Source organism: Pungitius pungitius, chromosome 20 (genome assembly GCF_949316345.1).
Source record: "Pungitius pungitius chromosome 20, fPunPun2.1, whole genome shotgun sequence".
In the NCBI taxonomy this organism is placed as follows: domain Eukaryota; kingdom Metazoa; phylum Chordata; class Actinopteri; order Perciformes; family Gasterosteidae; genus Pungitius; species Pungitius pungitius.
In genome coordinates, this window is record NC_084919.1 from 12,154,050 (window position 1) to 12,170,137 (window position 16,088).

Genomic DNA, 16,088 nt, shown 5'->3' on the forward strand with positions numbered 1-16,088 from the left:
GATGGTAGTAGTAAAATTGACAGTTTGTCTAAAGACAGTTTTGTGATGAAGGTGCTGTAGAGAGCAGAGACGTTGGACTGTTAGGATCATAACTGTAATAACCCATATTTTGTGTGTGGTTGAGTGTGTGTGTGGGAGAGCTGATGCAGTACATTTCAGCACCGTTGTGAAATCTTCATATACTGATGTTGTTTCAGCCTTCCCGTAGCCTTTCTTTACCAAACAGAATTTCATGGAAAAACGATTCCTAGGTGACTCTTAATGTTTTCTAAACTGATTAAATGCATCATATTACACTATCAAAGCACACCTATACACATGATTGACCTTATAGGGTACAGTATGGATGGTTGACTGTAGAAATATTGACCATGGTGTGTGTTGGCACTTTTCTTTTGCCACCTTCCCAAACAACTTGATTTAAATTGTTTTGGTATTTGGATAACTATCAGCAACATGATGCTCGATATTCTGTGTTCTGAGTTTCTACTGAAATGAGCTGCTTTCCATTTCAAGAGGTTATAATTAAGTTATTTCTAGCAACATATCAAATGTTGGTAAAGTTTTAGATTGTGGTGATGTAAAACGGCCCAACTGGGACGTGTAGTTAATGAGTCTCCTCATACATATTGTGTCAGATTTTAAAACAGCTCCAAAATTAACATACTATATGAAAAATATGTGCATGACATTGGCCTAAAATGCAGATTGGGTTTCTTTGAATATATTTAATGGAACAAGGGAAAAACCTGGAATTCAATCACTGGAATTTTGATCGAATTTCTTGGCTACTTTTAACTACTTACAGTATTTAAATGGAATCTGCTTCTTCATATATGAACATTTTGGTGGTTTAGTGTTGGTAACGACAGATCACTGATCACTACAAATAAAACTACACAGATCTCGGGTAAATAAACTAGTCAGTGTTTGACTTTGGTAACTTGGGATGGTGGGAATATAATCGGGTATGTTACTTTAGGTTTGATACATTTTATAACAAGCCTGAAGCCCACTCACCACATACAGTATTCTTTGGTCTGAGGACACTGTATTTATTTGACGTTTACACTTTTTAGCTGCAACTTTATACCTGCAGGTCAGGAGAGCCAATGAGATTATTCCGTTGGATTTCTGATTTGTTGCAACAGCTTTTGTTCTATTTAGCAATTTTGTTTCACAAATTAACACTACTTTTGTGATTTAAGTATGATAAGATTGGCAAAAGTAAATAAATAAAAACATTGACTTTGAAACAAGTGAACCGGCAGGACATAAGGACACGCTTACAGCCACTATGTAAAACTGTTAGTTGTCTGTTTTGCGTGGCAATCAGCAAGTTATTTCACCTGCATCTTTTCATTTTGTTTTCTCTTTACCTTTGTCTGCGTGTTCCTTATCAGCATTCGAGTGCAACTTAAAGCACAGAAGGCCGTGTTTCAATCAGGGTGGTGTTTCAGGACTCGATTGTGAAGGATCTTGTAAAGGTCATTTGTGCAGTTGTGTAAATAGTTGAATCTGCATATGTATAGTCTAATTAAATACTTTGCTCCTTTAGAAAAAACCAATACTCTTCCCAGGTATATTTGAGCTATATTTGAGCTATCTCCTCAAAGTATATAAAATAAGATCATCTGACTTCAGATTTTGACATCTGGGAAAAAAACAATGATCGTGTTACTATGGTTGAGACTCATGATACACTGATACATTTTTGTACCCAGAAACCCGCCCCCTCACAGCAGGTTTCCCAGGTATCCGTCCGCAAACATCCTCTGGGCCATAGCTGACATTTTCTGTCTCGGCAGGATGTACACCTGCTTCATTATAGTTTCTGTATTGACCCGTCTGTCTCTGCTCCAGTGATCCAAATAATTGTAAAGAGAAGCTAATTGCAGCTGTTTCACCATCAGGAACTCAAAAGGTCCAGGAACTCTTTGAGAGTCTGTGCACTTTATTTACCTCCTCTGTGCGTATTTGGGATGGCCATGCGAGGTCGTGAGTCCAGCTTAGGGTTATCGTGGGCTCAGTAAGTACACGAGGCCACTGAGAAAAGCCTCAGCCCACTTTCACTGGGAAAGAAATGTGCAAATTACTCTTCTCACGTTGGCAGAGAAGACAGCCCCGTGTTTACAGATATATAAAGGTTCAAATTAGCAAATTTGTTGTATATATATATATATATAAATGTATATATATATATATATATATATATGTGTATATATATCAAAAGTCTATTTTTATATATATTTTGATTTAATTAAGAATAAATAATATAGAAATCACAAACATTGTTTAAAGGAGCTCCACTTCAACAAGCTAAAACCTTTACATTTTCCTAATCATTTAAAAATCTAAAAAGGGTTTCTGAAAAATATCTTTATTTTTATTAGTTGATTTCCATTGTTTCCACTGTCATTTGTATAGCATAAGACAACTTTAAGTAAAACATTGATTCACTTAACAAATTACTGAGTAAGGGAAACGTGATCAGCATCACTGGTGCGGCCGTCCTGTCGCTGAAGGGGATCGTTGAACCAGTCAACAGAACAGCCGTGGTCACCCTCAAGCCCCCCCCGTCCGCCACACTAGCTGGTCCATGCTAAGTGCGTGGCTATGGCGCCGTGATGAGGCGGCCCACTGGGATCTAATAGAGCGGCTCGTAATAAATCCGATGAATCTCAAACTCGAAACCCAAACTCCCACATCCCAAAGTCATGGGAACACGATACATTGTAACGGTGAAATATGTTATAACATAGGGTTATGCTAAAAGAGTGATAATTGTCTGTATTGAAGTAAGACAAGCAGGGCAATTCAAAGGTTTCCATTTGCAGCTGTGTCTGAAGAAGGGAGCGCGAACCATCTTGTATTTCTGCCTATTTATATTTTTTGATCATCTAGCTAAGTTTCATCTTTGTTCAACCATTACATTACATGTCATTTACTGATGCTTTCAACCAAGGCGACTTACAATAAGTGCATTTCACCACCAACCAAAGTGGCTTTCACAGATCATGCATTTCCATTTTTCATTCAGCTGATGCTTTTCATGATAACGACCTTTACCAATTATTCCTACTCCTATACGGAGGATTTATCTCCTTATACTCAATATAATATATAACAGTCGAAGAGCAACATTGAATGCTACAACTTCATTTCAGAGTAGGCGGCTTGGGTCTGTGTGGAGAGTGTGTTCGTAACCGTGTATGTTTTCTTCTAAGTTTAGTGTACATGACACACACACACACACAAATCAGATGCACGTGGTGTGTGATCTCGGCCCATTATGTGGTCCAACCGCCATGTTTGTAGTTTTGCGTAGCGCAATTACGTTCACTTTCACTTCTACTATTCACATGTGGATTAGTAATTTGACTCTTGAAATAATGAGTGAACACCAATCCTAAGGTTCATTTTACAGTTTGGTCATTTGGTTAGTGATCTCAGGGTGGTGCCTCGTTATTGAAATGGATTAATAAACTTATTAAAATTCAGACGGTTAAAAATATACGCTCATGCAAGACCCTGACAGTACTCTCAACTCTTTAAATGGGGGAAAAAAAGGTGAACATTTTTTGTCTTATCACATAATGAGCCATTTTTTATTATTAAGACATAAGACAACATACGGCTCATGCATTCTGTAATAAACCTGCAGTGATTAGTCGATTTGATTGGTGGGGCAAGAGTAAATTGGTCTTTACACCAAAAGCCATTTAAAAATCGGTCTCCACACCATCGAAGTCTTATTAGCATTGCATTGTTATATTGATTCTCATGTGTGTTGGCAGGCAGCCGGGATCAATTTCTTTCAGCAAAAGAGGAAAAGGTGTGGAGGAGACTGATGGCCAGAGATTAAAAAACAGACAGCTTGCCAGTTTGCATGTTGACTGGAAACATTTAGTCTTTGGAGGGGAATCACGTGTGCCTTTTGAGCATATCTTTTATGTATTATATTATATATTTTCTTAAATAATTCTGGAATCACAAAAATGAATGCATTGATATTGAAATGCATGACAACATGCTGTTGATTTAGAACATATTAAATGCAACATGGTTTTGTGAATCAGTTCCGCAGGGTTGTTGCTTAGTACTTAATTACGTCTAGCATGTGGTATTTTATGTGTATATTTATATCTCAGATGGTTGTCATATAATGAAACCATACAAAAGAAGTAATTGGAACATTTTCAAGAAACCTACTGAAGGTTCCCACTGTGGGAGCTAGTGTGCAGAAAAAAAACCTTCAACACGCTGTGCTGTGCGAAATGCTCAGATCAATAGTCACGTGATGCTGTTGAAGCCTTTGTCCTCTTTGTTTTTAGGAAGCAGCTTCATTTCTCTTCTGTTTTCTCGCCCTCATCCTGCATTTCCTCATTGAGGTTCCTCTGCTGGAATTATTCACATGTTCCAAAAAAATGCATATTTTTGTATTGTAGACATGTGAAACATTTATATTGCAAAGCGCTCATACAGTTAAAAAAATGCACACAGCATGAGGACCCCTTCAACTATATAAAAAGATTTCCATACAACTACACTCTCAATTACTATTGGGAGGAAACGTCTTTTCTATATTTTGCAGTTTTTTTGCTGTGAATTGAAACAAAACCTTGTGGTCCGCCTTAGTATGATCGCTAAATTGAAACAAAATAAAAACACAACAAAATGATTATGTTAAAGTAACAAAAGTACTTTGTTCATACTGGACACCAGCAGCCTACTGTGTGAAAGATTGACTGGTTTGAAACTTATTTGAAATATATCACAGGCAAACGTAAAGCACAACAAAAAAGGATTCCCTCCAAACACAATCCACGAAGCACTTTCGTTGTGTGGGTACTGTTTTTCTGTAATGTTCATCCGTGACTGTGAACGTATGCATGACGCATCTTTATTGTGATATTTTTAGCGTTCCAGGTATAAATAATGACTGTAGCCCCCCCCCCCCCCCCCCCCACCCCTCTCTCCGTCTTTCTTTTACATAAGTGCTGAATTCTGTGGTAGCTTTGAGCCAGCTGTCTCCAAAGCGACCAACTTATCACATCCCACTCGCTGACACAAACAAGAAAGCATCTGTGGAGAGAGGGGGTGTCATCGATGCCATCAAAACCACAGATCTCACCACTACGACGCATAGCAGGCGTACAGTTGTGACAAAAGGCCAGTGGCACGTGCTGATCCCGCTGAACCTCATCTTCTTACATCAAATCCTCGTCATGCTGCAACTTGTATTCATATTATGACCACATACAGAAACCATATAGGGATCTAATTCTAGTTTTTTATTTTGCTGGTGTTGATTGTTGAAATACCACGACAGCAATGAAATTAGGTCACGTTTTTAGTGCAGCATGAGCTTAATATTCCAAATTCATTTGGAAACGCTTTATTTCTGTTTGAGGTAACACACGTTCGCTGTGTCTCATTTCAAAAGGAACTTCTTTCAGAAGGTCAGCTCGTGGATGTGTGGTTTCAATCTTACGTAACGTGCCTTCACAATGTCTGCTCCTCCCTGTTTTTGTCCTCTTTGCCGACCGTCCTCTGCAGATTGAAGACATTGTCACTCTCATCCAGGATGAGACGGAGGGCGTGCCCATCAGAACTGTCAAGAGTTTCATGACCAAAATCCCCAGTGTAGTTACAGGTAAGAAAGAGATGTTAAAGACTGTTGGTGTAATATACTTTTGTCAGACATCTTGGTAATTTTTGATACCTATCCATTTATATGTCTTTCTATCTGTCTTTTCAAATGGATGATCTGAAATTCATGTGTGTTGTGGCTGCATTTTGTGGTTTTGTTTAGGCTGCTGTGCAGTGGCACCCTGTAGAATAGAAGGACAAGACAGCGCCAAACATAATGATTAATGCTGTCATCTTATTGTCCAGGTGGCCTTCAACACCCCCCCCCCCCCCTCATCTGGTTTCCGTGTCAATGTGTTGGACTGCGTTAAAGGGAAACATACACAAGACATTTAAAGAAAAAGCAATAATAATAACATTATAAGCCAGTTGTACCTGTCAGGTGGGGATTGAAGTCAGCAACATTGCCTGTTGGTTGCTTCGATTGATAAACTAAAACAGTGGGGGAGTGGGGGGGGGGGCCCTGCCTGTCAAATGGTGGACAAACAAAGAAAGGCTATTAACATTCTTTTTCAATCTCTCCGTCCTTGCACTTATGGAAAATGCATTACCCCAGTTTCCCATAAGCAGAGCATATCAATAAACACAATTACTGCAGCGGTGGATGGATGTGCAGAACAGAAGCTTAAATGTGGAGTGCCGAGGGCAAAAAAACCAAAAACAATAAATGGTGAAGGATTAAGGACTCAGACAATGAAGAACAGACGAGATGAAAGCTCATTCGACTGAAATGAAACAAAAAGTTTTAACCCGTCGTAAATGACTACTGAGGAGAGCAAAATGAGAGAACTGACATTAATCTGAGTGCTGTGGGGACAAAGGGTTTTAAATCTGAGACTGGGTTGATGCAGTATATCTGTTTCAAGACAACTGCTCAAGATGAAGCAGTCACAATATATATTCTTTTCAATGGATTTCTTTTTATTATTTCTTTAATTTATCCTGCAGATAAATTATTTCAGTAAAGAAATAGTACATTTTCACTTTATTGCAAATGCAGTTTTAAAAGGAATCAACCTCTCAAATTTATTTTGTATGCATTTTATGAATTGGTTGAACGTAATAAATGGATAAAACTACACCTTTTACATTTAGTCAGTGGAGAAATATCCCTGTTGGTTTTCTCACTCCCACCCCCTTCCTTTTATTTCTTAAATCCCAGGCCATGTCTACCAGATGTGTGTCCATACACAGTAAAACCATCACGTGTTTTTATGTGACCTCATTCAGGTACAGATATTGTACAGTGGCTGATGAAGAACCTGTCCATTGAGGATCCAGGTAAGTTTACACAAATTATATTAGGCTATATATTATTTGTTATAAGCAACAGCCTATCATGACCACAAAACGTTTTGGAACTAAACAGCTGAGTTCACATTCATATTATAAGAAGTATGCGCAGAAACCACAATTTCCTAATTTAGATTACGATTGTCACTAATGAGTTATTGCGTATGTTGAGAACTTACTTTAAAGCTATAAGGATTCATTTGTTTAGGCAGCATTTGGTCATCTGATGAAACACATAAACAATAGACACAGTGTGTGGTAGGAACTCTTAAAGGAAAATCTGTTAAATGTCTTTGCAGTTTGCCTTCTACTTTATCTTAAAACAAGTGTAAAAACACACAACAAAAACAACAATAAAAGAGATACATTTTGATTAAGCTGTTAAGCTGACCTGAGGCATAGTGGTGGGAGAGCAGTATCAGCAGGACTGAGTCAATCATTGAGTCATGCATGTACGTCCCCCAGTCAAACCACTTCAGTGCTGAATCCTAAAGCTGAAATCCAATTTAAATTCACATGAATGGAAAATGGTAAACTGTTAGCAACCACTTTGAATGCAGCCACTGTGTGACCTCCGATGTCATAACACTGTGGTTCTTTTCCAAATCCTCCACTTTAGAAAAGTTGATTTGGAAGACACTTCCCCCCCCCCCCCTGGTTTGATTGCATTTTCTTAATATTGCTTCCTCTGCGTTCATTCCATCCAAGTACAATGATACATTTCCCCTTGCAAGTCAAGTTTTGACGGGTTCTCTTTCTGAGAGTACAAACTCCCGGTTCTTCTTCCTGTCTCAGCCGAGGCCATTCACGTCGGGAGCCTCATCGCAGCTCAAGGGTATTTCTTCCCCATCTCGGACCACGTCCTCTCCCTCAAAGACGACGGCACTTTCTACCGCTTTCAGGTGAGCAGGAGACCGCTGACGAGGACACGCTATGTGTGCTCTACGTTACGACTGGCAATTTACTCTCTGTGACTCAGTGTATCATCAAATGTTGCCAACTGACGCATTGATTTAGAATCCGTTATAAGTATAATTAAACCGTTACATGTATGAGGTCATTGCTGAGAGAAATGAGAGAGTATCTGATTCTGCATTTTTGGGACCGCTGATTGGATTTTGAGAGGCTTCTGCTGGATGAGTTTGCAGAACAAATGGGTAAAGGATTTACTTTACAGTAAACGCAAAATATTAGGTAAGCATTTCAGATTCTCAATGTTATGGTTCAACATTCGAAAGTGAGTCTTGTTGTAAAACATTACTGGCTTTAAGAAACACTAATATACCTTTTTGTAGAACCTTTTAAAGCACATTTACATAATGCTGTCTAACATTAGTATGCTATCATTCTAGGTGAGACTTAAAAAGAAGACTATTGTCATTGTCAAGTACAGAGCAACAAAATGCAGTTTAGCATCCAACCAGAAGTGCAATAGTAGTAGGTACAAATATACAGATAAAAAGTATCTTACAGGTATAAGTTATATAATATGGGATATGCAGATTGATTGAGGTAATATGTACACATTATACAGGTTGATTTGTGTATTTAAATGTAGGTAGACTATAGGGTGGCGAGCATTGCAAGCATCGTATCTTACATATCGGCGTGTTGGTGCTGGAGTGCGGTCTGGAGTCTCGTTAAAACCACACATAAAAGCCGATTGTCTGAAATCGTTTGAATTGAACTGCACAGGGTTGCTCGTTGACATTTCAGGCTTTGAAAGGAGCTTTACAAATGGTTTAAATACAGCAAGAAAGGTCCTCTGCTAGAATGGCCTTCTTGGGTTTTGTGTATTTCTTTTCACAATGTGAGTAAAAAAGCTTGATTTTCTAATAATGGCTCTTTATTTGAACAACCATTGCTTTGTTCAAAAAATGCAAATGTCCTGTTCCTTTCGCTTAAGCTCAAACTAATCCCGCCGTAGTTTGAGAGTCTGAGAGATATTAAAAAGTCCAGCGAGGTTGATCTCATTGTGATGCCACTTGCTTCTCATAAAGACCTTAATCAACCGTTGAAGATTACTTGTTCTGTAATGGAATTACAACGCAGCAATCTTGCTCTTGATGTCCGCTTTCCACAGCTTTTGCACTACTATGTTGGGATCCTGTGACCCTATCAAAAATGAATGGTGATCTGTTAAAATATTCATCAAGCGAGCGAGCGAGGGAAGCAGCTCTGGGTACGGGCAGAATGGGCCGCTACCAGAAGGATGCAGGGAGACGTATTGGTGCACTAGAAAAGCAAAACATTCTGCTCCTCAACTGTTCACAGATGAAAACGCCATTAACGTCACTGATCAATTAAGTTTGACAGTTTTCCTCCAGAACTTCCTAATTAGAAATAGGAAACAACGGTTTCACACCCCTCAGTGGGGAACCGCGAGGCAGCTCATGGTGAGATAAGAATGATCTCTGAAGCATCTTCCTCTTTCCCATTCACTGAGTCTAGAGGAGCAGTTTAATTAAACGAGATGCACATTTTCCACGTTCTGACCTTGGTTCTCGTTCAACGGGAGGCGGAAAAAGGAAACGAGGAGAAGTTTGGCACCGTAGAAAGGCTGTGTAAAGATAATCACCATTCGTTAGCGTTTCCTTTTCAAGCCAAATTAAGTACAAGGCAAAGAGAAAATGAGTAGGAAAATCAAAACAATCAACACCCAGTCACAATCTCTCTCTGATGGAACAACAAAAGATGGTTTTAAAATTGTGATTCAAACCCCGGCGCGCTGTGTCAAATAACAATCCCATTAGCATCTGCTCTTCGCCTGCTGCCTTCATTATTCAGCGTTCCAATTTCTTACTCGCTGTATTGTGTTACTGCAGCACTCCCACGCCGCGCTGTACCGCGGGACGCCTCTCACTAGCAGAACACTTTTAGGAGTCAGCTGTTCTGGATCGGTTCAGGGCTGATGATGGATGTGCATTCGTGGCTCTCACAGTGTTGCACTGGCGTGTCAGAAGCATGATCATGATCGGTCACTCTAGATTTTGATGCAAAGTATGCAATTGCCTCCTTGGTTTTTTTTAACTTTAGGGCCTTGAAATACTGACCACTGGTTGATCCACATCTTTTCTCACACCCAGGCGCCTTATTTTTGGCCGTCCAACCGCTGGGAGCCTGAGAACACAGACTATGGTAAGAGTTCAACAATTTTTTTTTTTTTTTTTTGTGATAAATAATCTGTGCGTATGTATTCCTCCATGTTTGTATGATTTCATTTTCATCTAATCTGTGTGTAATAGTGTTGCTGTAACAGAAATTTCTTAGCAGCACTGAATTGGACAAAATTAAAACAGTACGATCTGAAGGAGTGTTGATAGAACCTCTAGAGGTGCAATTAAAATATGTTGATACCTAGAATGAATATCTTATAAAATATGATGTCAAAGAAGGGGATTTGTTATAATTAAATTCTTCCTTATTATATGTTTATAGGATTAAACAGACCTATATATCAGGCTATACACAGCAAATTTCAGAGAGTTAAATTGACTCAGATTCAATTTTGACTCTAAGCTGGTGTTTATTTTGTCTCAATCTTGTCAGTGTTAATTCAACACTCAACGAAGTGTTAACAATTTAACTCTGAATAAGTGTCAAAAATAAATCTGCTCAGTGTTGAATACGACGTCTTTTAGCTGATGCTTTTATCAAAAGCAACTTATGTTGCATTTTTATCACACGGTGTTTACATTTTAGCCCAGGGAACAGTTCATGTTTAGGTGTACTGCTCAGGGACACTTTGACATGGAACATGGGTAAACCAGGGTTCAAACCAACAACCCTGTGGTTCCTGGTGCTCCCTCTACAGTCCATGTGCCATATTACATGGAGTTAAACCTGTAACACTGTACAGTTACATTTCAACCCTATCAAAGAGTTAATCTAACTCTACTATGTGTTGCAAATGAACCTGATCTTGACACTGGATGATGACTCCAACTCTTTCGTACAATTGACTCTTGTTGAGTTGAATCTTTTTTCGAGTGTGATTTCATCTCTGCACTTCAACACTTTTGCCCAACACTGGAAAATGAACTTTAAGGATTGTGCTGTGAACTTTGTATGATCCCTGTGTTCGATTGTATCTGTCCCTCTTGTAGCCATTTACCTGTGCAAGCGGACCATGCAGAACAAGACCCGGCTGGAGCTGGCAGATTACGAGGCGGTGAGTGCTGGATTCCTCCTCTGTACACGGATCAATACTTCTTAGGATTGATTTGTGTGTCCAGCCCAGAGGCAGAAAATCTCAATCTCTGACTGTGTTCATTTAAGATTTGCCCTCTAGCTAGAAGACCAGGTAACTGTGTTTTTAATAAGTTTGAATATATTCCTTTACATTTTTCTTCTCAACAACAGGAGAACCTAGCCCGGCTACAGAGAGCCTTTGCCAGGAAGTGGGAGTTTATCTACATGCAGGCTGAGGCCCAGGTCAAGTAAGTGTGCTCTGTTACCACGGAAACTCATACAATTACGATGTACATAGTGATGTCACTCCCACCTATGGTGAACCACAAATACTACAGCCAAACCCAATGTGCAACATCCCATATCATGGACGGTGAGTGCTTCCGTCACGCTTCTTACAGCATCAGCTGCCCAGTGTTAGTGATGCTGTGCAGCTCTGCTGCTTCACGCTGCTGACGTTCCTACCTCGATAAATGACTTTCATCATTTAGCAACGACAGACCGTAAGCTTCGGGAACGTATACAAATTGGAAAATAGGATGTGCGTTGAATCCAAGGCGTAGAGAACAGTATGCTCAATCCAGACTCGCACTGTGTGCACCTCTTGGAAAGTTGTAATTTACAAAGTCTAAAATTAGAATATGTGACTCTGTGCGATAACATTGAGCTATTTTATGAGTAAAGTACATGTTGTAAAACAGAAACACAAAATATGAAACAAGTATGACCACAATCTCCACACTATATTACTCCCTCTCTTTTCCTTCTATCCGGTTCGCTGCTACATGTACACAGCTGAATTATGCATTCGTACTGACTGATGTCATCTGCAGGATCGACAGGAAAAAGGATAAAACCGAGAGGAAGATCCTCGACAGTCAGGAGAGAGCCTTCTGGGACGTCCACAGACCTGTGGTACGTATTGTAGCCGTCTGCCTTGTCTTCTGCCCACACATCTATTCCTCATCACGGTCCACTCTCTGGGATCGTTCAGAACACCAGCGCTGACTGTACTCATATTCATTGTCTTTGGTTGTGTGGCTGTGTTTTCTCCAGCCTGGATGTGTTAACACGACAGAGATGGACATCAGGAAATGTAGACGCATGAAGAACCCTCATCGAGTTAAGAAGGTATGAGCTCCGACCGTGCATCAGGGTCATTGAAGGTTAACATTTAAGGAATTAATTCAAGGAATAAAAATGCAAATTCATTTGATTTCAGTGGACATAAATTGACCAACAACTTAATCATAACAATGTTTCTTGATGACATTTACACGCCAGGAATATTTTTTTAATTACAAAGCAGTTTTTTTCAGGCCATATATTTGCTGTGAGAAAACAACACGTACACACTGTATCTCTCCATTCTCTCAAAACGCCCAGTCTGTGTATGGTTTGGCGGAGGAGGCAACGCAATCTCAAAGTCCCGTTCACACTCCACTGCAACTCTGCAGGAAAGGCACCAAGGAGGATGTCAAAAAGGAGGTGAAGATCCTGGCAAAATGAAAACCTTATTTAAAGAAGAGTGCACATGCATGTGTAATTTTTACTAAAACTACTACATTTGATCGTCATTCTGAAGTGTTATTGCTTGTGGGGAGAATTGATCTTAATTATGGGAAACAGTAGTGATTCTATTCAGACTGTCATAGCAATGTCATAGCAATACCAAGTATGAGAAGAGAAAACCGGCTTAAACAAACACGGACCTCTGCCGTCTCCTCCTTCAGATCTTGTTCCTGAACACCCAGCTAGACCGTCACTGTATGAAGATGTCTAAAGTTTCTGAAAGGTACAGAACAAGAAACTTGCCACTCTACACCACTAATAATACTGCATATCCAACACACACACCAGATTTACTGAGGAAAGCCCATCTTTAATCCCAAAGACGCCCGTCTGCCTTCTTTCACATCTGCAGTCTGTGGCCATTTATCATGTGACGAACCCCTGCTCTTTTGAGGCGACTGCATTGCGACACCCCGTCTGAACTGTGGGTGGCCTTCTGCACACTGTTCAAATGTTACCATGACGAGGGGTTACAGCAGGCGCAGTTCAACCTGCATGTTACTCCCACTCCTTTTTTCTGTTTTCTTCTTACCTAACCCTCAAAGAGCATTTGTGGATCTTCTAATCCCTCTGTAATGGTCCTATCTGGTTGCTCAACATCATTTGAAAGTGTATCATCCTTTAAGCCAATTTCTGTCTCCTGTCTTAAAATTACTAGTAAAAAAAATATATCAATAATATTGCAACCTGTTGCCATGAGAAATCCACTTCTTTAAGTTGTCTGCAATCTCTAATCTCAGAACACTCAACAAAATCCAGACTCTTTGATGACCTGGCTCCTAAATGGTAGAATGAGGTCCCCAATGACATCAGGGCAGCAGATAGACAGCTACCGACTGCACCTGTACTAGTTAGCACTTTATTAGCACTTACCAGGGCACTCACGTATAGCACTTTTATAGTTTGGCTTTCTTGAATAATTTGTACTTTCTTGATTGCTGTTGTTCTGGTTCCGTTCAGTCTTGACTTAATGCACTTATTGAAAGTCGCTTTGGATAAAAGCGTCGGCTAAATGATGAGTGTAAATGTTCACAACAAAGAAGCATGTCCACGCAACAGTTTAGAATGAAAGGAAGAGCAGGTGGATTTTTTCAAAACAAATTGATAAAGTAATACATTGTTTGCACCGTATTATACGGTAATAAAATGCACACATTTCAGGTGTCACAAATGTTACTTATTATTGTGATATTTTGCATTAAGTTGGGCGGGCATTCTTTGCATTTTGTCCACCTTCCCTATAGAGACAACCATCTATGAATCAGTCATTCAGGACAGCCATTACATCCCAGCAGAGCAGGAGACTGGGATCAGTGCGGCCTGCTGCACTGCTCCGACTCCCTGACCCTTTGACCTTTTGACTCGTTCTACAGAGTTTGATTGTTCCGCATCGTTTTGGGCAAAAATCCAAACACTGCAAGGAAAGAATATATTAAAAAAGCATCAATCATTTAAGGCAATAACATTTGGGGGGACTAGCATCGTGCAATTGGCTTTGAATGACTTCACATTAATCATTTGTCAGGTGGGAGTACTTTTTGGGTCAGTAAGCGTTATTGGAGGTTTGAGTGTTTTTCTGTCAGAGAAACATGTGCCTCGAGTTTCTTTCTGTACACTAAATACATCTGAGATGTGTTTGTCTCTTCTAGATTGTATTATTATAGCTAAGCTCTGGCTAACATGTTTTCTAATAAGATGTAAATCAAAAGGTCATAATTAAATTCTAATTTAAACAGATAATCAAAGGTCCGTGCCATGGCAAAATCAGTTGAATTGTAAATTATACGTGGTTGTCTTAAAGTAATCAGATTCATGTTATAGATTCTTGAGTTTGGGTTTCACATCAATGAGCTACGAGGATCACATCTCAGCTTTTGCACAGATATTCCTACTTTGTTTGTTTTATATTTATTAACTTCTAATTACATTAACGTCACAATTAAATCAGGTGAACGGAAAACGCCTTGATCCAATATTGAAGCCTTGGTTGCAGTGTTAAACTCCGTCTCTCTACCGTTGACCCTTAACGTCTCCCGTCCTGTGCTTGTGTGCATGTGTGTGGTCAGTCTGATAAGCTACACTGAGCAGTACCTGGATTATGACCCATTTGTCACGGGACAGGAGCCGCCCAACCCCTGGAGCAGCGATGATCCTTCCCTCTGGGATCTGGAGGCCAGGTACAACAACAACAACAACAACAACAAAGCAGTGTCTCCTTCACAACCAGTGAACATGTCCTCATTTGACTGGTCCATCACATATCAAAGTCTAATGAAAAGGGCCAATCAGTGTTTTGATGGAGAATGTGTGTTTTCTGTGTTATGTAGGTGACAGGTGTTGACATTGAAGAAGGATGTGTGGAATAAAAAGACATCTCTCCTTTTTCTCTTTCAATTCTGTTGAAAAAAACCACAGCTAGTCACTAGTGTGACAATGTTATGTCTGCATTGCTAATTCAGTGCACTACTCTTTTAAATAACATTAGATATGTCTGAGATTTGTAAAACCATATTTGTTGAAATATGGACTTTGGGTATGAACATTTTGGTCTAACAACACGTTGAATCTTGAACAATGGCACAATTGAAGATATAACTACTGTCAAATCAAGACAGTGCATATATTATGGGTAGGTACTTTAAATGACCTGCCTTTATTATTAATTTATTCAGCTTACTCATCAAAGTTAATCAAATCATCCAAATAGCAAGTTTGTGTCTCATATTAGACAATTATAATAATTGATGATCCTTTGAAAGGTTACTTTGAACAATAAAGGTAATGAAGTATTCAGGATGGCAGTTGCAGCTCTTGGTGAGTTTCATTATGCTCTGAATCAGGCAGGAATTAATTGGACCAAGCATGTGATCACTGGGCTTGATCTAGTTTATTATTTCAGCTGTATTAATTAATAATTTATTAATTAGATGAGTGGAGAAAATACTCTCCATCTCAGCCCCGCTACACTGAGTATTACTTCATGAATTCCATTTAATTAAATATCTACTCTTCCTTCCAGAAAATACTATTGTAGATTTACACTGCCTCTCTCTCCTCTCCCTCCCAGTAAGGAACCCAGTCTACAGAGGGTGAAGAAGTGGGGTTTCTCCCTGGAGGAGGCCCTGAAGGACTCGGCAGGACAAGAACTCTTTCTGAAGTTCCTGGAGTCTGAGTTCAGCTCTGAGAACCTGCGGTGAGCCGAAATTATCTTTTAATACTCGATTCTAACTTTTTTCTAGTGAGTTTTGCTCCAAAAATGCCATGTAGCAGAAAGTTGTGCATGTTTGTAGTTCATTTTAAATATGATGTTTGCTGCAAAGGATGTAGTAGGAAAGTGGTATTTTTGAACGAAAGTATTACAGGTATTTAAAAATGACTGA

At 39.5% G+C, this 16,088-nt stretch overlaps 1 protein-coding gene across 2 annotated transcripts in view; it reads left to right on the forward strand.

Annotated features, from left to right (window-relative positions):
- Window positions 1-16,088, forward strand: part of rgs6 (regulator of G protein signaling 6) — a 52,789-nt gene that overhangs the window by 32,444 nt on the left and 4,257 nt on the right. For both annotated transcript variants that reach the window (XM_037449740.2, XM_062559461.1), the window contains 12 exons: window positions 5,560-5,656; window positions 6,883-6,933; window positions 7,741-7,847; window positions 10,032-10,083; window positions 11,052-11,116; window positions 11,308-11,384; window positions 11,970-12,051; window positions 12,193-12,267; window positions 12,523-12,624; window positions 12,870-12,931; window positions 14,775-14,885; window positions 15,776-15,901. In XM_037449740.2, coding sequence (XP_037305637.2) covers window positions 5,560-5,656; window positions 6,883-6,933; window positions 7,741-7,847; window positions 10,032-10,083; window positions 11,052-11,116; window positions 11,308-11,384; window positions 11,970-12,051; window positions 12,193-12,267; window positions 12,523-12,624; window positions 12,870-12,931; window positions 14,775-14,885; window positions 15,776-15,901 — 1,007 coding nt within the window. The remainder of the gene's footprint in view (window positions 1-5,559; window positions 5,657-6,882; window positions 6,934-7,740; window positions 7,848-10,031; window positions 10,084-11,051; window positions 11,117-11,307; window positions 11,385-11,969; window positions 12,052-12,192; window positions 12,268-12,522; window positions 12,625-12,869; window positions 12,932-14,774; window positions 14,886-15,775; window positions 15,902-16,088) is intronic.